Source organism: Anolis carolinensis, unplaced genomic scaffold, assembly GCF_035594765.1.
Source record: "Anolis carolinensis isolate JA03-04 unplaced genomic scaffold, rAnoCar3.1.pri scaffold_19, whole genome shotgun sequence".
In the NCBI taxonomy this organism is placed as follows: Eukaryota; Metazoa; Chordata; class Lepidosauria; order Squamata; family Dactyloidae; genus Anolis; species Anolis carolinensis.
Genome location: NW_026943829.1, coordinates 3,014,457 through 3,038,526, shown reverse-complemented (window position 1 = coordinate 3,038,526; position 24,070 = coordinate 3,014,457). Strand labels below are relative to the sequence as shown.

Sequence of the window (24,070 nt, the reverse complement as noted above, 5' to 3'; positions counted from 1 at the left end):
GTGCACTGACAGAGCAAAAGAGACCCCAGACCTTTACAGTTCATGTCACCTAAACTGTTAGTACACTTGACCACCTCTATTAATAATGGTATTCATTAAAAGGAAATGGGGTGAACTGCATGGTTCCTCATACATTCCACTTCTACCATGTACCACCCCAGGACCAAGCATGGAAGCAAGTATAACCTGTAGGGATGGCAACAGGACAGAGAGTTTGATCTTTTATTGGGCTTAGCTCCAGGTGCAATAGGACAGATGCTGCGAAAGCTAAGACTTCAGACTAGACCACATGTGAATCAGGATGTGGCTTGGATGCCTCCACCAGACTAAACCAGAAGGGATCATAACTTTCCACTCTCTGTTCATTGAGGAGGAATCTAATCATGGGATATGTACAAGCTAACCTAAATTAAGAGGATGTGTGGTGAAAAACTGGCAGAAAAACGGAAGAAGTGGCAGTAGTGCTCTTCTGCAAAAGCCCGCCTCCACAGGTGCAAAAGATTCTCATCTGCAATATCTGATGGCATTATCAGGAACAGTCTAGGCGGTATGTATTTCTGAAAGAGGCATGTCAGTGAAGAAGGCTGTGAATAAGTGATTGATAAAGTTAACTAGATAAGCATTGGTTCTTCGCGCCATAACAGGAGACATGTAGACCTCAACCACCTCGACTACATCCAGCTGGGCCAAATAAATCCAGAGGAGTAGGAAGACAAAATAAATTGATGTAAAGATATTAGGGCCTGTGAAATCAAGTGTTATTGTCAATATAAAGAAAGGATTGGTATTGTAGAATACTGAAGGCATGAAAGAAAATGTAGAAACAAAGATTAGGATCATGCTGTCCACATTTACGACTATGTTCAATTATGATACGATTCTGGGTGATGCAGTAGCCACAAGGAAGTCCACCAGAACGAAGGGTATTCTTAGAGAAATAGACTATAGTACACATGTAGTCTTTGAAATCCCCCCAAGTTTTCAGATTCTTTAAAAGTAATAAGATCTAGGAGATTTATTAAACAAAACAACCCGCTCAAAACTAACTGCATATTGACTGCCTTGCTAAAGCACACAGACCCTGTAAAAAAAAATCTGGTTTCTTTTTTCCAGGCATTATTCATTTTCTATTTCAATTCAGGCCCATTTTCAGCTGATTTGGGGGGTGGGAGCTGGCATGTTTCTAAGATGTGTATGAAAGTTAGGGGAGCAAAATGAAGTGTGTGGGGACGTTCGTATGCCATGTTTTGAAAACATGTGGTAGGGTCATATTAGGATCACCATAAGTGGGAAATGAATAGAAGGCACACAACTCACACACAACATATTTGTCCTTTTACCAAACATCCATAGGTAGATGATAAGTAGAAAGAATAGAGCAGTTTTGTTGTTTTTGTAGAATTTGTTGGTGGGAGATACTTCACTGCTGGATGCCTCCTTCATAACAAAGAATCAGTCTTCTCAGTATTTCAGTTGCCCTCTTGTGAGTAAAATGTGTAAGTGCATCAGTTCAACCATCATACTGTACATTAAGAATTCAGAACTGACAAATTCTGGAAACTATAATGATATTTTACTTTCAAAATCTTTAAAGCAGTGGTTCTCAACCTGTAAGTCCCCGGGTGTTTTGGCCTACAACTCCCAGAAATCCCAACCAGTTTATCAGCTGTTACAATTTCTGGGAGTTGAGGACCAAAATATCTGGGGATCCACAGGTTGAGAACCACTGCTTTAAAGACTGAAATCTCACCACAAACTATTGCAGTGGTGCTACATTCCTTTTTCCAATGATCCTAAAAAGAGACTTTCAAGATTACAGGGCTTTTAGGGTCCAGGAATATATGTTGAAAATATGAAAAACAATAAGGAATTATTTATCATATGTAGTAGACATGTGACAAAGCTAAAAAATATTGGAAGTACAGTAGATAAAATTGGTGATGCAAGATATTATTAAGACTAAAAAACAGTTTAAACAAGAGTTGTTTTTATAGAGATGGCCAAATTCTCAGATCAAGAACTTGAACCAAAATAATTTACACTATATAGCTTTGACAGCAATATTGTTGGGTGTTCAGAAATTGAAAAATGGGGAAATACCAATAAAAGAAAATAGGATATTGAAGTTGGAATGGCAGAAATGGACAAACTATCCACTTTGATTAGATATAAGTCTTTGGATAATTATTTCCTTTGTACTTGGGGCTGGGGAGGAAAGATTGGGAACAATTTTATCTCATACACAAAAGAAGAGAAGACAACACTTGTGGGTTTTGAATACTGAGCTGATATTTTTATATGAATGAGTATTAGGCAGATGTTTAAATATCAGTTAAGAAATGAAGTGGGTGTTATGTTTATTTTTATTGGTGACTTGGAGTATGGAAAGCCCATTTTTAAACACTTGTTTCTGTGGATGGGGGTGGTGAGAAAGATTAGTGTTTGCTTTGTTGCTGTCAGTGTTGTATTCAGTTCTATTTGTTATTTGTCTTGTGTGTATTTGTCCTGTTTGATAGGCTAAGTGTAATAAGTTGTAGGGTTTTTTGCAACAAAACCAAAGCACTTGATTTAGTATGGCTTTGATTCTTGTGGCTGTGGTTCTGTCCCAAGAAATCAAGCAGTACTCTGTAAAAAAAAAAACAAGCCAACAAAATAGTGTTGTGGAAGTCACTACATCATATTTTTAAAAAGCAGTACAAACCACTACACACATTATCTACCATCTTCTTCTGAATAATCTTCTTTACATCTTGAATCTTCTGGCCCTTGAATTCAGCCACAAGCATTATCTGAAAAGTGGTAATTCCAGAGGTTACAATTTGTTTAGGATATTTTGTAGCTTTGTAGGTAGGCCACCTTACTCCCTTTTATTGCTAAAAGATGGCTTCATATGTTCATATACAGTATACCTTCACAAAAATCCAATAATCCAGTGTCTTCTTAGTTCTCCCCATTATATCTCCTGTCCTCAAAAGATCTCAAACCACAGCAAGCACATCAAGACTCTTCTTCACTTTGAAGATCCCTCCCAAAAATGATTCAATCCACCCCCAGTCCCAGTCCGTCCCTAGAAGCTAGAATAAATCTTTTCCCCAAAACATAGTATTCACAACCTCTGGCTTGCTTTCCTAGCTCCTTCTACAATTACTGTCTTCTTCAATCCACATTCTCTCTTTAGAATGCCCAACCATGGACATCTCAGTTTTCTCTGGAAAGGGAATCTTTCTCAGCAAACAAATGCAGATGCCATTATTTCCCAAAATTCAGGTTCCTTTTGGGTGTAATTTAAGACAGCCAAGTAATTTCTCTCATATGAAGTGTTATTTATTAGTAAAAGGAGAATGCAGACGTGAAGGTGATTACCAAATATTACAAAAGACCATATTACATTTGCTAAGGGCACATTTTGGGCGAGACAAAAAACAATGCCTGCCATGTTACAGGGTTCCAAATAATAAATTAAAGCAATCCCCTGATCATATCCCAGATAAACATTTGCCGATTCACACCTTGGATTGGCAAATTGGATCAACGTTCCCTACGCCAAGGATGAACAGCTGGGAAAGCCCAGGGGTAGCTATATAGACCCTCCCAGAAACCTTAGTGAGCTGCACCTCCCACTGGGAGGTGTAGGGAGGCATTTTGCCATGCTTTTAGGTCCCAGGACATGTCAGGCCAGGCTAGACTGAACAACATTAAGTAAATGGAAGCCATATTTGGTGTTGCATTGTTTTAAATCTTATATATTGTATTTTATTATGTTATTTAATTATTTTAACTGTTTTATTCTCATTTTATTGTATTATGATGTACTGGTAGTGATCCTACCAGTTGTGTAAGCCGCCCTGAGTCCCCTCGGGGAGAAGGGCGGGGTAGAAATATTGGAAATGGAAATGGAAATGGAAATTCTCCTATCTCTTCTTGTTTCAAAGAAAGGCCTCTCCTGCAACATTTGCTGTGGGGGGGGGGGGGAGGAGTGTAATGGAAATGCCCTATCTGAGGGGAAAACATTGACCTCCAGGGAACTATAAAGGGAACTATATATACAGACTGTTGGCCACATGCAGCCCACCAGCCACACTTTGCCCAATCCTAAAGGTAAAGGCTTTCCTCTGACATTAAGTCTAGTTGTGTCCAACTCTGGGGGTTGGTGCTCATCTCCATTTCTAAGCCGAAGAGCCAGCATTGTCCATAGACACCTCCTAGGTCATGTGGCAGCATGACTGCATGGAGCACCGTTACCTTCCTGTCAAAGCAGTGCCTATTGATCTGCTCACATCTGCATGTTATTGAACTGCTAGGTTGGCAGAAGTTGAGGCTAACAGCAAGAGCTCACTCCGCTCCCCGGATTCGAACTGCCGACCTTTTAGTCAGCAAGTTCAGCAGCTCAGCTGTTTAACAGGGTGCACCACTGGGGACTCCTACCAGACTAACCTAGTCTGGAAGATCTGGTGGCATGGACACTCAACTTGAAACGGCCATGCACACTAACCTCCTCCAGTTCAGGAAGGGAAGAGAAGAAGACAAATATAGTAAATACAATAAAGCATGGAGCAGTTCCCTGGTTTAATGATCCTATAAGGATCCTAATGAACCACTTCCTCTCTGCTATTATTGTGCCTTTAACCTCTTGTTGGCACTTAATCAGTTGCCTGCCCATTTTATTATAATGCCTGGCTAAAAAGTGTCATATTGTGGTTAAATGTTGGACTACAACTCTGGAAAGAATCGCACAAATCCCCACTTGGCAATGGAATACCACTGAGTAACCCTGGGTTGATATATTCCCAAATTACCAGAGAAAGAACAACAGAGAACAAAGTGCACTATTCTATAAAGACCTTCTGAACAAACCTGACATTTAATAGAGCACGTCATATACTAAAGAATGAGAAGGAAGAGACTAAGATCAAGTAAGCAACCAAACAAACAAGTAAAGCCTTGAAACAGTCCATATGTGCAAATGCAAAATGCAACAAAGGAGAAAAGTGCAAGAGTGAACTCCTCTATGTCCCTTGTGAAAACCTTACTTACACCCTCATAAAATCCTTTTAGGTATAGTCTTTCCTTGGCTTCGACTAGTTTCTCTCTGTCATTTTGACTCTGGATTTTCAGCTCATCACAGATCATTGGAGCAGAAAGTTGGCCATAGCCAGGGATCTCAATGACAGGCACCTGGGAACATACAAAAGCATAGTAAAGCAGTCATTCTCAGTCATGCAAGTGAATCAAGAGTTTTATGGAGAATTCTGTGTTGACCCTTGTAGCCTTCAAATAAATCTGTACTTGATGGTTTATCAACAGTACATTATCTTGCTTACAGTCCTGTGGCCTGAAGCTATAAATGAAGGGGATAAATGAAACCAATTTTAATTCCACTCCAGTGAATAATTGTATTAGATCTATAGTGCATAAAAATGTGAATATTAGATGTGTATGTGTATGTGTAAAACTAGAATACAGGCATTTTGTTAACCCAAATGCAGGGTTATTTCCTAACCAAGTTAGTCTTTGGTGATAAAAATTGTTGGAAGAATCAATATCTTACATAACAATCACTAAGGCACGTTTCAGAAATTACTCAAGAGGTGTTTCGTTGTTAATCTTGCATCATGAAATATTGCTGACCCTAATCCTGCACCATACAAGGAAAAAGAGAAGACCGAATGAAAACAGAGTCTCAGATCATACAGACAGATATGACTTTCAAATGGGATTGCTCAGCAGATTTTTAAGAACAACTAGTACTGACTTTCTCTTTAGTCCTCTGGATGGACTAACAGATATAATTTTTGGGATCTGAAACAATTTGTAAATGTCGTCTAACTGTGTTAAGGTTGAACAGCCTTTATCTGCTCAAAAGTTGGAAGAAGACACCAACATTTCAGTGAAGCAACAATCCTTGCCATAAAGCTACTTTTCGTATAGACTCTTTCCAAATTACAAAATGAAGCAATTGCCAACCTATAAAATTAGAGTCCTTCAAGACAGCATATCCGCAACAAGCTGGAAGATCAAGCAGAGCACACAAGAGGCTTAGGGGATGTACTTTCAACACCAAATAAACCTAAAATGCCAAATTTAAAATACTCTGCTTTCTTGTGCACTTATTGCTCAGTCCTTCAGAATTACTGATCTGGTAAAATGTGAATCACAGGCAACAACTACATGTTGTACCAGCAGATGCTTCTTCCCAAATTTTTGGGGCCCATTTCTGATTTCCCTAGCCAGATCTTCTTGGCTAGTATATAAATCTGTCCTCCCTTAGGCTAGAGCTGTGAGATTTATACTCCTCCTGGTGTTTTATAACTCCGATTTCCACCAGTTTCAACCAGTCTAGCTAAAAGATCCCTTGAGTATTAGTTCACCAACACACTAGAGGGCTGCAAGTTCCCTACCCTAGCTCTTCAAAGAACAGCCCCTAAAACAAACCAGATTAGTCACGTAAAACACTGCTTCTTAAACAGTGGATCTAATCGCAGATGGGGTCCCCTTAACTCAATATTAGGGTCACGAAAAATTTGTGAAGTTTTCTGAATGCCACCTATTTACACAAATTTGTTAGCAACAACGTGCAGTGCTTACAATGGGCTCTGCAAAAATGCTTCAGCTATACTCCACAAAAAGGAAAATCAGCCTGTTTAGCAAACCTTGCAAATGCTGATTTGTTATCAGCCAATATTTGATTTTCATACCTATTTCATATGCCTATATACATGGGGACACAAAAAAATTTCTCAGATGGAAAGGGGTTGCGAATGGAAAAGGTTTATGAAGCGCTGATCTAAACTATGATTATTGTGGGAGGGGGATAAATGAATGCCATGCTGGTTTGTCTACATAGAATGTAAAGATTATGTGCACAAAGGATTTAACACGAAAATATACATCTACTATTAGAGATAATGTTGATAACCATTCAACAAAAATCATTGTCTGCTGCACTTACTGGTTCAAATGGGAGGACCATGTCATCTTTAATGCCATACTTTGCTCGGAAGGGCTATGAAGAAATTAGAAATCAAATGTAAAAATCAAATTTACAACAATCTAATATAAAGTGGGCTTTGTTAAGGTAACCAATTGATGTTTTCATCAACAAAAAGAAGCCCAATAAACTGTAGAACAGCTGCATTTTTAAAAAGCCTACAGATAATAACATACCATTATTCAGAGGGGAGAAATCACTCTTCTGTTCCAAGCATGAAAACTGTGTGACTCATGGACTACATGAAGCCTTTAGAACATTCCCCCTCCCCCCAAAACTGGCTATTCCCATTTCTTTCAGGTTACATCATCCAAACATTTTTTGAAATTAAAAAAAAACTTCCAAAAACAAAAATGGGCTGTGGCGCAGGCTGGAGAGCAGCTGCAATGAATCACTGCAATGAATCACTCTGACCAGGAGGTCATGAGTTCGAGGCCCGCTCGGAGCCATGTTGTTCTTGTCTTTGGTCTATGTTAAAAGGCATTGAATGTTTGCCTATATGTGTAATGTGAGTCCCCTGAGTCCCCTTCGGGGTGAGAAAGGCGGAATATAAATGCTGTAAATAAATAAAGATATCCCAATGACTAAAATGTTAACAGGGTTAATGCTCTGAAGGATGGAAAGCCCTACTAGCCTGCTAAACTGTATGTTCAAGAAACACCCACAATTTTTCAGCTGAAAAAACACTGTGCACACTATTTTCATTATTAGCTAATTAGCTAAGACAACAATGAATATATTTGCCACAATCAAGCTAAAGCATACTTTTTTGTTGTACTACATGTAGGTTCAGGATTCAGTCTAGCCCATATTGTATACCTGCTCAAGAGATGGGATTCTGTTGACAGAAGATGCATTCAACCTTCAGACTATTAAAATAACATTTTACTCATGGTGTATTAACATTGGACACCCCAGATCCAGTGGTTTGGTAACTGTAATTTCCATCAACTACAGATTATCATATACATAAAATGGGGGTGATGTAAATAAGGATGTGCTGAAGTATCAACACAATAGTTGGTGCCATTTAATAATACAGGATGCCATCATCCGCTTTCTTTTTTTGCCTCCATTGATAGTTCTGGAACTGAAACCCCACAGAGCCAGAGGGCTTATTGTATTTTTAAAATGTTTGTGCTGGTATCTCTAAAATCTGTATGACTCACTCACCAGCTTCTCGAAAATCAAGACCTTTTCAGGTTTAAAGAGGCTCACCTGTTTCTTTTTTAAGTCTCTCAGGGCTGCAATGTCATCTGGAGAATCAGATGGGACACTTGTAACCACACCGGTGCCTTACAAGAAATATTGACAAAACATAGGTTTTATCCAATTTTCTGTTAGAGCAACACACACATAAAAGAACAATTGCATTTTGAAGCAAATATCACTGGCTAATATTTATTTCTATAGAGCTTAATACATGTTTGAAATAGAAATGGAAAGAGAAAACCAGCCACAATTTTAAGTAGACCAGGAGGGCTAAGAATATTGTATCTTTCACTCACATCTTAGTTTTCACAACTTAATACAGCTCTTATTTTAAGTTTGTTCTGAAGCAATGATATGTCTACAACAATTGCAATTAGTGTCTCAGCAGTTTTGGTGGCTGAAAATCTGGGAAGATGTAAAGAGCTATGTACAAGAGTGTGCCATGTGTGCAAGGGCTAAACAGCTGATTGGGAAACCAAGGGGATTACTGCAACCAGTAGCCAACCCTTCTAGATCCTGGAAACACATTGCAATCGACTTCATTGTGGAGTTACCTGATAGCAAAGGGTTCACTACTATCTGGACTATTATGGACTTGTTCTCTAAACAGTCTCACTTTGTGCCACTGAAAAAAGATTCCAAGCATACAGTTGGTGAAGATGTTAATACAACATGCCTATTGCCTTCATGGGTGCCCCAAGAGGACAATATCGGACTGGGGTTCACAGTTCACCGCAAAGTACTGGAAGAATGTTGTTACAAGAATGGCAATACAGAAAGGTGCTTGCAAAACATATCACTTTGATGCTCATTAGTTCAGTAAAAAGTAACCCAACTAACGCAAAACCTGAAAATAATATAGATGAAGATCTAGCAACCTCACCTTTGTCTTCCTTAATAGTCAACATAGGAAGGGTATAGATGACTTTGTAGGATGTTAGAGGAGCAGAAAGTGGAGCCCCAAGAATGTCCTACACAAGAGAGAAGCAGAATTGAAACAGGTTAAGATTAAATGATTACTTGTAGTTGAAGCAGAAACAAGTAAATGTATACTATATATCAGGCACGGGCAAACTTTTTTGGGATGCTGCCCTGCGGGGCAGGGCAGTGCAGTGGGCAGCGGGGAGGGGGAGGCTGAGGGCAGTTGCCATGGGGGGGGGGGGAGAGACCAGGGGGATTGTTGTGGAGGACAGTTCTCCTCTTAGCCTAGGGACACTGCGGCCTGCTGCAGCCCCAGACTCAAAGGGGAAAGAGACATGCAGTTGGCAAGTTCCAGAAGGCTCTCACCAGTCACAGCTCTCCTGCGACCTGCTGTAGTCCCAGACTCCAAGAAGGATACACATGGCTGGCAAGAGCTCCGGAGGGCAGCCCCTTGAGCCCTTTCCTCCAGCCCTCATCTGCCTCGGCCCTCTTCTCAGCATGTGGATGCAGTGGACTGCCGTGGGCCCAGACTGAGAGGAGACACGTGGCTCAGGAGAACTCTCACCAGTCACGTGTCTCTGCCTCGGCCCTCCTCTCAGCCTGGAGATATAGCAGGATGCCTCATACACATGCTGAGAGGGGGGTCAAGGCAAAGGAGGGTCAAAGGAAGGAGCCCAAGGCCATGGTTTGCCCATGTCTGCTATATATTATTAGATAACATGGGCATGATACACTGATTTTGCATAGTGTTTCATGTTGTATGTATATGTGATATTATTTATTCCACATACTGTGTAATGTAAGCCATTTATAAATACTTGTAATTAAGATATAATGAGGGTAGTATAAAAACTTAGATCACAAGACATAAAATGTACATATCAAATAGGAGTTACACACTTCTCATTGCTCCCAGGTGGATTCTCACAAAATGTATTGCAATGGGATGGACTATCCAGTTACAAAAGATCCGTCAGGCATAGGAGCAGGAAGTGGCACAAAGACTGGGAAAGGAGGGAAAGGAAATGTCCTAGTGCTTTCCATATCAGCTCTAGGTTCAACTTTTTCTATTCACAAAGGTTTAATTGATTCTTCTTTTCACAGAAAAGGTCAGAGGCAGCAGGAAAAACACCCACAGATCAGACCAGATTATAATGCAGCCACAAGGGCAAAGTGAAGCATTAAATGGTGAATTTCTCTCCCTAAACATTTTTTGCAAAATGTTATGTTTCAGCATAGGAATTTGTCCTTTAACACAATATATTTTAACAACCCATATACCATGTTTCAAGGTGAATACTGTGATACCATGATATGAGGCAGAGACCATGGGAATTAAATTTCAAGGTGAAGGTGAGAAATGACACACAGCATTCCTTTGTAAACATTCTTCAGCACTCTCTTCCCAATCCATGGACACAACCCCCAGCCCTTTAAATCACTTTGGTCATGATGCTCACCTCTCCCATCAGTTCCTTCACAACAGGCACTACTCCATTTATCTTTGTAAAGCCTTGATAGGACATATTCCTGGCAGCTCTCTGCGTGCAAATAAAAATATCCCCATTCAGGGTCTCAAAACCAATATACTTCATGTCAGGGCGAACCCAACAATTAGTTTGCCCAAACATGGTCTCTGGTCTGAGAGTTGCAGCTACCAAAAAAATATTCTTTCCCTTAAGGCCACTGCAAAAGAAAGGAAAGGGAGTTCAGGAAAATAGTTTAGAAAAAAACACAATGCTCAAAGAACAAAATCCAGCATTTTACAAAAAACAAATTCTATAATCTAGTGCCAATATCCCTTTATATGTGTCATTACCTATGAAGCAAGCATTCTTAAATTTGTTTCAATTAATCTAGGAACGCAACTAAGATATACTAATTTATATTCAGATTAATACCAAGAAGCAGTAATCTAGTTGGTTCCATCCACAACAATCTGGTCCATTTTTCTCCTCAACTAACATAACTTCTGTGAATACACATATACAAATATCCCCCACTTATTCAACACATTAAGGATCACAGCACAGTCGAAAAGTGGAAATGGTTGATAAACAGAATCTAGTTCTTTTTTAAGTTTGCAAATGCAATTCGGTACACAAGATGGTGCTGAGTCAACTAAAAGAATAAAGATGGTGCTGAGTCAACTAAAAGGATTGGGAAGGCACCTGAGGTGGGAAAAACAGTGTGCCAAATTGATGAGAGACAAAAATGCAGCATGCAATCAAAAGAATGAATCACATGTTGAAAATATAGTTCAGGATATAATTTAGAACAGTTAAAAGAGTGACAACAAGAGAGATTTCGAAAATTAGGGGACAATTATACAGAAGTCTGTATACACAATCAATAATCAAGCATTGTTCTTGGTCTGACTTATACTAAATAGTACATTCCTTGGCATACCTACTCAGAAGTAATATACCGTATGTTTAAATGTTTGTTTTGCTGTATTCATCTTTCCACTGGCAATCTCAAGGTGACATACACGGCTCTCCTTTTTCCTGATTGATCTTTCAACCACGCCAGGGCGTAGGTCAAGCTAAGATACAATGTGGCCTAAGATGACCCCCACCAGTTTTATGGCTCAGTGGGGTCTGGAATATAGAGCTCCCTACATAACGACCACTACAGCTCAATTCAGCGCAAGTAACCCTCACAAGAAGTGTATGTTCTACCTTCTCAAGGATATGCTTTAAACAGTTTAAATGCTAGAAATATTTTACATTTCTACAATGATTTTTGTAAGTTTTTATCTGCGTGTGTTTTTATCTGTTATCTAGAAAAAGTAAGATTTTATCAGGGGTAGGAAATAGCTCAATACATACATTTTGTAAAATTTCTACAAAAAACTTCAAAGTATTTGAGAGTTCTTCCTAATTTGAAGAACAAATATTACCCTAGAAACTTACCTTAACTTCACAGGGTAAGGTTCTACCACCTTCATTTTGATCAGGGTATATTCTTGAGGTCCTACACCCTAAGGGCCAATAGACAAACAGTGAGTTCAAGACTTCTATCTCCGGCATCCATGGGTACTTCAGAATCTGATCAGACAAACTAGCTTTCATTTATTAAAGGAGGGAAAAATCAATGTGTTCAATACCAACTCAGTTCTAATCCTTCTAATGAATGCCTGCTTACTTAAGGAATGGCCCATCTATTTCAAAAAACAAAACTTTCAGCATGTCTCATGAAGAAAGTGGAATGTACCAGATATGAGAACAGAAACCAGAATTCTAACAGCCTCCCTCCAAAGCATGTATTCTTATAATGTAGTAAGTTTTCTTTTCCCTCTGAATAACTAACTCCGCTACAGTCAATCCCCAAGTTATGAACAAGATAGATTCTGGAGGTTTGTTGTCAACTTGAATTTGTTTGTAAGTCAGAACAAGTACAGTTTTCAGTGTAACTCCAGCCATATCTACACACACTTTGGATAGCATATATCTATATATATAAATGAGTGATGGCATCATGGCGACCAACAAAACAAAAAAACTACAGGCCTCCCAACCTCAAAATTTGACAACACAACCCATCATCCACGGCTCCAGTAAGATACAACAAAAAGAAAAGAAAAATAAAGTCCTAATTAGAGGGAAAGGAATAATTGTTTTTATCCAATTGCTGCCAGTTAGAGGACTAATCTCTGCCCACTTGGTCTCCTAGCAACCAACTCAGCCAAGGGGACAGGCAGATTTAGGCCTCACTTAGGCTTCTTCCACAGATTATCTAATTTGCACTGGATTATATGGCAGTGTAGACTCAAGGCCCTTCCACACAGCTATATAACCCATTTATAATCTTATGTTATCTGCTTTGCACTGGATTATCTTGACTCCACACTACCATATAATCCACTTCAGTGTGCATTTTATACAGCTGTGAAGAAGGGGCCTCATATAATCCAGTTCTAAGCAGATAATTTAAGATTATCAATATACAGTAGAGCCTCACTTATCCAACATAAACAGGCCGGCAGGATAAGTGAATATATTGGATAATAAGAAGGGATTCAGGAAAAGCCGATTAAACATCAAATTAGGTAATCATTATACAAATTAAGCACCAAAACATCATATTATACAACAAATTTGACAGAAAAAGTAGTTCCATGCGCAGTAATGCTATGTAGTAATTACAATAGAGTCTCACTTATCCAACACTCGCTTATCCAACGTTCTGGATTATCCAATGCATTTTTGTAGTCAATGTTTTCAATATATCGTGATATTTCGGTGCTAAATTCATAAATACAGTAATTACTACATAGCATTACTGCATACTGAACTACTTTTTCTGCCAAATTTGTTGTCTAACATGATGTTTTGGTGCTTAATTTGTAAAATCATAACCTAATTTGATGTTTAATAGGCTTTTCCTTAATGCCTCCTTATTATCGAACATATTCGCTTATCCAACATTCTGCTGGCCTGTTTATGTTGGATAAGTGAGACTCTGCTGTACTGTATTTACAAATTTACCACTAAAATATCACAATGAATTTAAAACACTGACTACAAAAACATTGATTACGAAAAGGCAGACTGCGTTGGATAATCCAGAACATTGTATAAGTGAATGTTGGATAAGCCGGCTCTTCGGCTTAGAAATGGAGATGAGCACCAACCCCCAGAGTCAGACATGACTGGACTTAATGTCAGGGGAAAACGTTTACCCTTTACCTTAACTACCACCAATTCCTCAATACTTTATTTCCCATACCACCAGACTTCGCCACAGCAATGCGTGGCCGGGCACAGCTAGTCTATATATAAAAAAATGTAATGTGCGTTTTCCCATGGAGTAAACAACAAAACCACTGAACCAAATCACACCAAATTTGGCCACAAAAGACATAGTCATCAAATCTATGTCTTTCCATCAAAAAACCTAGAAAAATAAAGTCCAAATTACAGAAGACAAGGAAGCGCCGTTCTCCCCCTGGCTTCCAGTCAGGAGGGTAGACCCCGCCCCCTTTAGGCCACGCTCACTTTGTGTCCTAGCAACCCCCTCAGCCACAATGGCTGAAGGTTCACTTAGGCCTCTTCCACACTGCACATAAAATACAGATTATCTGATTTGAACTTAATTATATGGCAGTGTAGATTCAAGGCCCTTCCACACAGCTATCTAACCCAGAATGCCAAGGCATATAATCCACAGTATTGGCTTTGAACTGGATTATTTTGAGTCCACACTACCATATAATTCAGTTCAATGCAGAAGGGGCCTCATATAATCCAGTTTAAATAAAATAATACAAGATTATAAATATAATATATAAAATTACTGTGCTATAATAAAATAGAACAATATAATCTCTACAATCAGGACAGTAAATAAAGAACAACACTCTGAAAACAGGGGAATCCCAGACAGGAAACAATCAGGACCAGCTAACACCTCCCAACAAACTATTCCCCCAGGGAGGAATCAGTCAGGCTTTGAAACTACAAGGCCATTCAATGCTAATTGCCCTCTTTCTCTGCACACCCTCCACCTCAAAGTCATTATTATTATTATTATTATTATTATTATTATTATTATTATTATTAGGTTGCTGTGAACCATGACAATGAATACAACCAGGCACCCAGCATTACAAAACTCTGCAACCAGGACAGTAAAAAAAGAACAACACTCTGAAAACAGGAGAATTCCAGACAGGAAACAATCAGAGCCAGCTAATCACCTCCCAACAAAGGATTTCCCCAGGAATGAATCAGCCCAGCTTTGAAACTACAAGGCCATTCAATGCTAATTGCCCTCTTTCTCTGCACACCTCCACCTCAGAGTCATTATTATTATTATTATTATTATTATTATTATTATTATTATTATTATTATTTCAATTATTTTATTGGGTTGCTGTGAACCATTACAATGAATAAAACCAGGCACCCAGCATTATAAAACTCTACAACCAGGCCAGTAAATAAAGAACAACACTCAGAAAACAGGGAAATACCAGACAGAAAACAATCAGGGCCAATAAACACATCCCAATAAAAGATTCCCCCAAGGAGGAAACAACCAGGCTTTGAAGCTGCAAGGCCACTCAATCCTAATCAAGGTGACTAATTACAACATTCATACTTGCTTCCACAAACAAAAACCCACTTAGGACTATGCCAAGCAACATGTGGGCGGGCACATCTTTTACACACACACACACACACACACACATACATATATACATGCTTTGGATACCATAGGGAAGGGTTAACCCCTTTGCAATGTTTGTTTTGCTGTCTGTGCCCCTGTTCAAAAGATTTCTTCATACTTTCTGTCCCTATGATGATTGGGTTTTGAAAAATTTGGCTTGTTGTGGAAACAAGGATTGGTGAGGAAGCTTCAGCTGAGACACCTTTTCCCCATGACAACTCTAATAGGAGCGAACTTCCCTTTTGAGGGATAGATTTTTCTCACTTCCTGTTGCCTCACCCCATTCTAAACAAGATAGAAATATCCGACTTACCCCTTGGTAAGTCGGATATTTGTATCTTAGGAACTGCCTGTATCTACTTATAAACTCTTAAAATTTCAGCATGCAGATCCTAATATTATATGTATATTTTGCCTAATCCCCTTTAGGTTCTCTTTTAGATATTAAAGATAAATAAGAATATATTCTGGTATGACAGGTTCAGGCCAGACTTGTCTTTCTGCAAATATTAATTTATATTTAAGAAATATACCATAAAATGTTGGTGTAGTTTATTTTGTTCTTTCCACATTATGTTTATCTCATTCTGTACTGGTTTTTTAAATTAAATACCAAAAAAGCAGTATATAAAAAACATACATGATCCATTTATCCAAAGATTAGAAAGCATATTTAACAAAGGATGCAAAACTCAGGATATTCATCATCACATCTATTTGCAACGTAAGGGAGAAACTAAACATGCAGATGATTTCAAATTAGTCCTTTCATGATGATATTAAACAGCATGGAGGACAAGGGCAGAAACCCAAAATTTCATATGGAAGCCTGCATGAAGCTTCCAGTGAGATCAAACAATATGTTCCATCAACAGCTAACCTTGTAAGGAAGAGCAGAACTACTGTAAAGACTGCCATAATTCCCAACTCAGAAATCCACTCCAGAAGAATACTGTAATTGGTAGTATATAAAGTCACTGAGAGGTCAAGGAACATTAATACAAATACAATACAGGGTCAACTTTCAAAGAAAACCCAAAGTGACTCAGTGCTAAAACTGTGTCCAAACCCTGACTGAAATGAAAGCCATTGTACCATATGTAAAGAGAAATGGAACCCAACAGTCAAAGAGAATGTGGAGATGATTTCCTTGAAAACTCATTTCCTCTTACAAGTCCATGTACCATTTCCCATGGTTTTCTATTTGGTACACGTTAACGTCCTGTTGTGGTTCAACCTGATGAAGATGAGGGGTTTGGGGTTTCAGAGTCTGAAAAAATGCTGGGACCAGATGCAGTTTCAGGGCCTGAGAGAATGCTGGAATCAGATGCAGCCGAGAAGGTGTTAGAGCAAAATGCTGTTTTTGAGTCTCAGTGTGAAAGCTCATCGGGGGAATAGTTGACTTGGATACACATTCGAGACCAGCTCTGAGGAGGGAGGCATTCAGGTACAGAAGATCAGAAAGAATTTGTGAGAGAGCTAGACAGAAGCGGGCCCCTCAAGGTCAGAGGAATATGTTCATGCTTTGTAGTCCTTAAGGCAGAGAGAGCTTTGTTGGGATTTTAGATCTAACAACGTCACTATTCATGTGAAGTCCTCCAATCTCGTTCCTTGTTCAAGCCTTAGTTCAAGACCCAAGGTTTAAGCTCATGTTCTGGCACCTTGTTTCATGGAATATTTTGGGATTCATGTTCAAGTTTTGCTCCTTGTTTTCTGGATTTGCCTAAGGATTCATGTTCCTGTTTTAAGCCTTGTTTTGGGATTTATCCTGCCTTTGGATTGTTTTCTGTGAACAGTTTGACCGGGCTTTTTGCAGTGACATTTGTCTTCTATATTAACTCTTGGTATTTGCCCTTTACTTCCTCCATGGTGTTTTGCCCTTTTTAATATGTGTTTTCTTAAAAAACTGTTTTGACTTTGACTTTTGGTTTCTTGGTGGGTACTGTGAGCAAGGTGAAACCCCGCTGAGGTGCAACAGATCCAGCCATTCCCTGCTTTTCCTTCTCAGTTCCTTCTAAGTTCAAAGACAGTATGTCATTAGAAGTTAAATATTTCTTACCTCCCCAGTTTGTCTGTCATGGTCCATGCATGGTTGTCCATCTTTGGGTGAATAAATAGTATATCTAAAAGGCAAAAGAAAACATTACGTAGCTGTATAGCCAGAGACTGAGAAACAAATTGTGTCTTGAGATATTAATGCTAACATATCACTAACAAACTTGCCACCAATAATTGCCACCTAGCAGGGTGCTGTGCAGAATCAGCCCAAGAAGGTTGCTACTCAGAATGAAACTAATGGGTAATGTTCGTTCTTTCCATCATTATTTCAACTTCTGCAGAAACTCTACAAACTAGGTCACAATTTCAGGATATTATAACCCAATTTATTTCTGAACAGATTATTTACACTTTCAGCTATTCAAGGAGCTATGCATTCTAGTTCTACATTATATAATCAGCATCCTGCCCACTTAGAAGCAAGTATGCAAAATATAATTTATGATGTGACTAAACATTATGGTTGCTGAATCTATTAATTTATTTAAAAGCCTTGAACTAGTAACCATAGTTTTGGACAAGGAAAGTGTCCCTACCGCATCACTGATATATCAAATCCACATTAAGGATACCTGGGCATCCCAAATTCCAAAGATACAGTAAATGTATTTATATGCCCTGTAGAACTATAATCAAATAATCACATCAGCAAACTTTATGGAACAGAGCAAGCAGGTAAGCCAGGAGCCTTTAGTCAACCCCTACTTTTATAGAATGAAAACATCAAGAAAATATACTTACCGTTTTCCAAATTTTATTTTATTTCTTTCTCTCAGGGTGAGAAACTGCCATCGTACAAAGGAATCATAATAAGGGTTGACATCAGTGGTAACAAAAGAGCGCCTCCAATCAATCTGGAAATTCATAAAAAAAAAGAATAGTCTAATCATGTTTCCAAACTTTCTGTGAAATTTTGAAATGCAATTAGGAGTTTCCTTTTTCACTTGTAGGACATAAGTCATGACTGTTGTGAAAGTAATTATTGGTGCACAAGAAGGCTTTAGATATTAATTACTTGTCCAAGTGGACAATAACTTTTAAAATGAGGATGGAGAACAGGTAGCTCTCCAGTTGTTGAATTACAACATCCATCAGCCCTCATCTTTTCAGAAGTGGAATGTAACATAGCACAGTCCTTTGTTGCTTGATGAGGGGAGAAATGAACCCTCATAACAAAGCTAACCAAGAGCCTTGCATGAACTCGAACAGCACTCAGATGTCTAGCAGCAGTAGTTGCTCTGTTTGATTCCAGTTCTTAAAAGCTATTTCCCCAAAAATAATAACAGTTTTTCAAATGCTGTCATGAATAGACAGATATGTTTAGGAAATGTTCTTACATAGCATTTAAATGTATGTGATTGAATATTTTATTATAAAAGTCTACAGCTTAACATAAAAATTACAGGAACACACAAAGAAAAAAATCTCTGACTATCAATCTAAGACAAACATTTCTTTTGAAGAAGCATTTCAGAAAGAAAGTAACATGTACCTTGAGCCCCATGCTCTTTAAATCTTGAATGGCTAAAGGCGGGAAATAATCAAGCCAATGCTCAGCTTCGGAGAACTTCACTATCTCTTCATCAGAAAGACCTAAAGATTTCATGATTCCCCACTGGTATTTTGAAGAGCCAGTTTTGGCAGCAGCCTTACTCTTTAAAGGAAATGAGAAAGAAAGTTAACCTTGCTTACTTATGTTCAGAAGAACTTTGAGACAAGGATCAAAGTGATGTAAAGAATGCAGCTCGAATAGGTTCACTACCTTTTTGTTCACATTTAAGAATAACTTATGCAAATGTAACTACTGTATTTCTGCAAGGTAAATAATCTTCCAAAAGGATATAAAGCTGCCTTTTAAGTGGCCATCTTGGGCCTCATCTAAGAATGTTTTTTTTCTCTCTGCAAGTCCACTAGTTGAAGAAAGGGAGAGAGGAGGGATTGGGGAAAAATGCAGATAAAGCTAAAGACTTCATCCCCACTTTTCAGTCTGACCTCATTCATTAGAACAGTGGTTCTCAATCTGTGGGTCCTCAGGTGTTTTGGCCTACAACTCCCACAAATCCCAGCCAGTTTACCAGCTGCTAGGATTTCTGTTGTAGCTCAGCCCGAGCCAGGGATTGGGCCCATTCAGCCAGTAATTGTCCCTGCACCTGCATTGCCAGAAGACTCTGGGTTTGGGCCTGACATGCAGTCAGATTGTCTCAGTAGATTCTGGAACGAGAGACCGAATGATTGCAAGCAGGCATTGTGAACCACATTCCTCTCAGCAGACAAGGCCAGATCACCAGGTGCCAGATGGGCATTCTAGTTTAGAGGAGGATAATGAGTTTGACAGGAAGGGACTGATAACTCATCAAAGGAGGGAATGAGAATGTTTGCAGAGAAGTAAACGACTGCTTTTGAAGTGCTCTAATGGTTTTCTCATGAGAAAGCGTTTTCTCATGGAAGAAAGACCTTGGATTTTCCTTAAATGCCTGGTTCTTCTCTGCCATAGCAGAGGTGGCAACATTGCAATTCAAGATAGAAAGATCTTTGCTCCGTGTTCCTGTATATTCTTGCAAGCTGTGGATTGGCTTCAAGTCCCAGCCTTGTGTTGCCTTTGAATCCAGTTAATTGTTCCAGTAACTTTGCTGTTTGGATTCCTATTACCTTGGATTACCTTGGAGTTTGATCCTGCAATCTAGTCTTGTTTTCCTGTGGTTCCAGTTTGTCTCATGCCTTAGAATTGATTCTTGTTTGGACTATTCTTGATGCCTTTCGTGGGACTGAGTTCGATATCTGGTTTGGACTATGGTTTTTGAGTGATTTTCTTAGACTCTTGCTTTAAGATTTTCAAGTACATTACTCTTGTGGATTTAAACCCATTTTATTGACTGAACTTTATTTGCTTGTGCTTACTGATAACCTTCAATAAACAGCTTGTTTGCTTATATTCTGGGGCTCCAGTGTGGTTTTGAGGTGTCTACGCAGCCTAGGGGTGCAACAGTTTCTGGGAGTTGAAGACCAACACTTCTGGGGACCCACAGGTTGAGAACCACTGCACTAGAATACAGCCAACAAATTTCCCTTATAGAAATGCAACTCTCACCGGGGGGGGGGGGGGGGGAGAGATTCCACACTACTGCTTTAAGATTCACCTTTTTGCCTTTAGCCTTGTCTTTGATGACAACTTCTTCCTCCTTGGAGTCCTCCTCCTCCTCCTCTTCTTCATCAGGGAATTCTGGTGGGCAGCCATACAGCTCCATTTCTCTTTTCAGTTTATCTGCACATGCCTAAGAGAAAATCCAGAGTGGCTAAGTAACTGTAACACAAGCAACAATTCATACACATAAATGTCAGAATAAAATCATTTCACTATATAGAACTGAAGCATGCTGAAGCATGAGGTTTTTAGACAAATGGATCTAATTTACATATGTTTTAATTTTTATAATGTATTTTAATGATGTATTTTTATAGTTTTAATTCATTATATGTACTGTTTTTGTTTTATTATTATGTTCTTGGCAGTAAATGTTGCCAACTGTGTAAGCCGCCCTGAGTCCCCCCGGGTGAGAAGGGCGGGGTATAAATTCTGGAAATAAATAAATAAATAAACTTGTCTGAATGCCCCTCTATGGCAACATTAAATTTAATAATAGTAGGTTTGGACAAACTAAGGCCCAGGGTCCGTATATAGCCCCTGGACACTTACCTCAGGCCCTCCTCATTTTCCCTGTCCTCTTGGCATGAGAACACGGTGGCTTGGCATGAGAACACGGTGGCTCTGCTCTGAAGCATTCTCTACCACTGCATGGCTCACCCTCGACCCGGCATAAGGACGGTGCGAGCAGCATCGTCCTTATGGTGAGAGGACGGCCCAAGGAAGGCACGGAGTGACTGAAAGCCCTCCGGAGCATTCTCAGCCATCGCCTGTCTCACCCTCCTCCCAACATAATGCTGAGAGGACAGCCAAAAATCGGGGGAAGAAAATTGCAGCAATCACATGTCTCATTTTCCTCCTGGAATGGGCAAGCAGCCTCATCCTTATGCCAGGAGGACAACCTTAGGATGACCCAGGCCCTGCCCCACCCCCTCCAAGCCCCACCCTCTCAAAGGCCCTCTCCCTCCCGAGCTCGTCCAACCCAGCTCGTGCGCAGCCGCCCTCCTTCTCGACCTGGTCCGCCCCTCAGTTGGGCCCACAATTCGGCCCCAAGGCAAAAAAACTTAGGTTGATTTCCCAGAAATGTGGTTACTTTGCTGACTGAGAATGAGGACATCCATTAAAATGGGACCTCAGCCTTCTTGCTTCCCAAGGAGATAAGGAGCAGGAGTCAGCTCTTCATCCTTCTCACCCCAATTTTGGCAAGTATAAGGAAAAAGGATCTGTATGAGGCTTCCTACTCAGATAAGGCTATTCTCTCATTTATCTTTCCCTCTAGATAACCTAGTATTATCTCCTACACTTTTCCAGAGAGCCACCACCCTTCCAAAGTACCAGAAGTATCACTAGGGTGTGGAGGACAAATTGGGAAACAGGAAAAAAACCCTTTACTCCTTCCCTCCAATACCAATGGGACCCTGCTTGGTCCAAGTCTGGACTTAACTAATTCATCAGGACTGGTTACAGGGAACAAATAAGATATATTGACAGCCATCTTGATTCCATGCCTAATTAAAAATCCTAGTGGTGACATATTAAGTCCTATAAAACTTGGATCCAGCCTAATTAATAATAAATATCCCCCTATATAAGCCTCGGTTTTAATATCCAAAGGGGAGGCCTTCCTCAGTCCTACCACCGATGAAAAAAATGGAGATGATTTTCTTCGTGGCTCTCAGGCAGTTGCACTCTTACAAAAAAGTAGCTCTGATTTCCTTCCACAACCAGACAATTTTTTAAAGAAGGCATTTTACTGTTTACTGGTCTTTTAATGGGAGGGGGCCTGCTTACAGTTATTTTCACAATTATGCTCAAATTAATATGATAGCTTTTTAAAAATCTTTTTTATAATCATTTTTGAAGATATATGTCATCTACGAAAACTGAGAGAACTTTCAAAAGCAGAATGTGGGTTTACAGTTCATAAAGCATAACAAAAAACCTACAGGTCATGCCCACATATTTGGGAACAATTAATGTTACTCTATTAATCCCAGCATATCGCTTTAAGCAAACAAGCAAAGTATGAGCAATTGCTATGTCATCTACAAGAGCATCAGTAGAAATTGCAGGTAATCATTTCCCATGATATGAAAGACATTCTCATACCTTTCACCTCAATACACTAACAGAATTTATACATTACACACTGCTTCATCTCAGTGCCAACATGTAGCAGGCAAATGTCAGTTAAAATGATTCCTTAGAACAAAAAAATGGGTGTTGTCTTAACTGGAGAGTGAACTGTTTCGTCTATATGCAGAAAGCAGATCCTTAATTTTACCTTAATGGGCATCCCAGTACAATGCAACCCAAAAGGGAAGAGGCAAGCTTTTCCTTTTAGCTTCTGGAATCCAACTGCAAACTATATGAAACACAAGAACATCAACAAGCTTTAAGCAATAAAAGACTAGGATAAAAAAAGAGAGGTTAAATATTAATGGGTGGATTAGGACCCATAGAAACTACAGTGTTCCCTCACTACTTCGCGGTTCACTTTTCGCGGATTCTCTGTTTTGCGATTTTTCAATAAACTCTAAAAGAATATTATAAATCATAAAAAAATTACAATTTACAGCCTAAGGAAGGGAGGAAGAAGCCAAAGGGAGAGAAAAGGAGCCCAAGCAGCAACGGGAGGAGAAGGAGGCAATTTATCAACACACGATTGGTTGATAAAGACTTAAAATAGTGTATAACTATTAAAATAATGTATAAGTATTGAAATAAATATAGTGTTCCTACTTCGTGGATTTTCACTTATTGCGGGTGGTCCACTTAACCCCCGCAATGTGAGGGATCACTGTATTTGTATTTAGTGGTAAAAGGTTAAAATGTTCTGAAAACACACTGTTTTCTAAGGTAAAGTGTGCATAAACTATATAGATTGTGAAAATAATATAAAAAGTAAAATAAATAATGCTAACTCTTGTATTATTAGCAATAAAAGACAATATTTTATGTATTTATTTTCGTTTACTTTTATCCCACCTTTCTCCCAATATAGGGACTCAAGGTGCCAAATAGTACCTGCAACATTACTTGAGGAGTGGGTTTGAGGGGAAGGTAATGAGGATGTTACAAAAATCACATTTCAAGTGTAGAATAATAAGAAAGAATCAAGTTGTACTTGTGTAATACACAATGTTTTCTAGTTATTTTTAAAAAATTAGAAGCATTTTGAGAGATATTTTTAAACTATATGTCCATTTCCTAACAATTTTAAACACGCCTCACCACAAAAAAGAATAGTATGATGATTACTTGTCCAACATTGGAATACACATTGTTTTATTTTTCACATATTTTAATAAGTAATGGGAATGGAGGATCTCTCAAAATCCTATTTACAGCAAATAAATTGAGAAGCAGCCATAGGGTACATCTATACTGTAGAATAAATGCAGTCTGACACCACCTTAACTGCTATGGCTGAATGCCATGGAATCATGGAAACAAAGTCATGAAGAATATCTAGCTTGTCTCTTCATTTGTTAGTGTGAAATATCATGTATATTTTCCATGGATCTGCAGAGTAAAATAAAACATTACTTCTGAATGATGAAAGTGTGAATACG

The 24,070-nt window shown here is 39.0% G+C and overlaps 1 protein-coding gene across 4 annotated transcripts in view; it reads right to left on the bottom strand.

Moving 5' to 3' along the window:
- LOC134294756 (leucine--tRNA ligase, cytoplasmic-like) overlaps window positions 1–24,070 on the bottom strand; it is a 217,850-nt gene that overhangs the window by 184,577 nt on the left and 9,203 nt on the right. For all 4 annotated transcript variants that reach the window (XM_062966411.1, XM_062966412.1, XM_062966413.1 and 1 more), the window contains exons 4-15: window positions 22,780–22,860; window positions 20,491–20,625; window positions 18,846–19,007; window positions 18,095–18,207; window positions 17,355–17,418; window positions 12,037–12,104; window positions 10,582–10,807; window positions 9,084–9,171; window positions 8,207–8,283; window positions 6,950–7,003; window positions 5,035–5,175; window positions 2,712–2,789 (exon numbers count right to left, since the gene is read on the bottom strand). In XM_062966411.1, coding sequence (XP_062822481.1) covers window positions 2,712–2,789; window positions 5,035–5,175; window positions 6,950–7,003; window positions 8,207–8,283; window positions 9,084–9,171; window positions 10,582–10,807; window positions 12,037–12,104; window positions 17,355–17,418; window positions 18,095–18,207; window positions 18,846–19,007; window positions 20,491–20,625; window positions 22,780–22,860 — 1,287 coding nt within the window. The remainder of the gene's footprint in view (window positions 1–2,711; window positions 2,790–5,034; window positions 5,176–6,949; window positions 7,004–8,206; window positions 8,284–9,083; window positions 9,172–10,581; window positions 10,808–12,036; window positions 12,105–17,354; window positions 17,419–18,094; window positions 18,208–18,845; window positions 19,008–20,490; window positions 20,626–22,779; window positions 22,861–24,070) is intronic.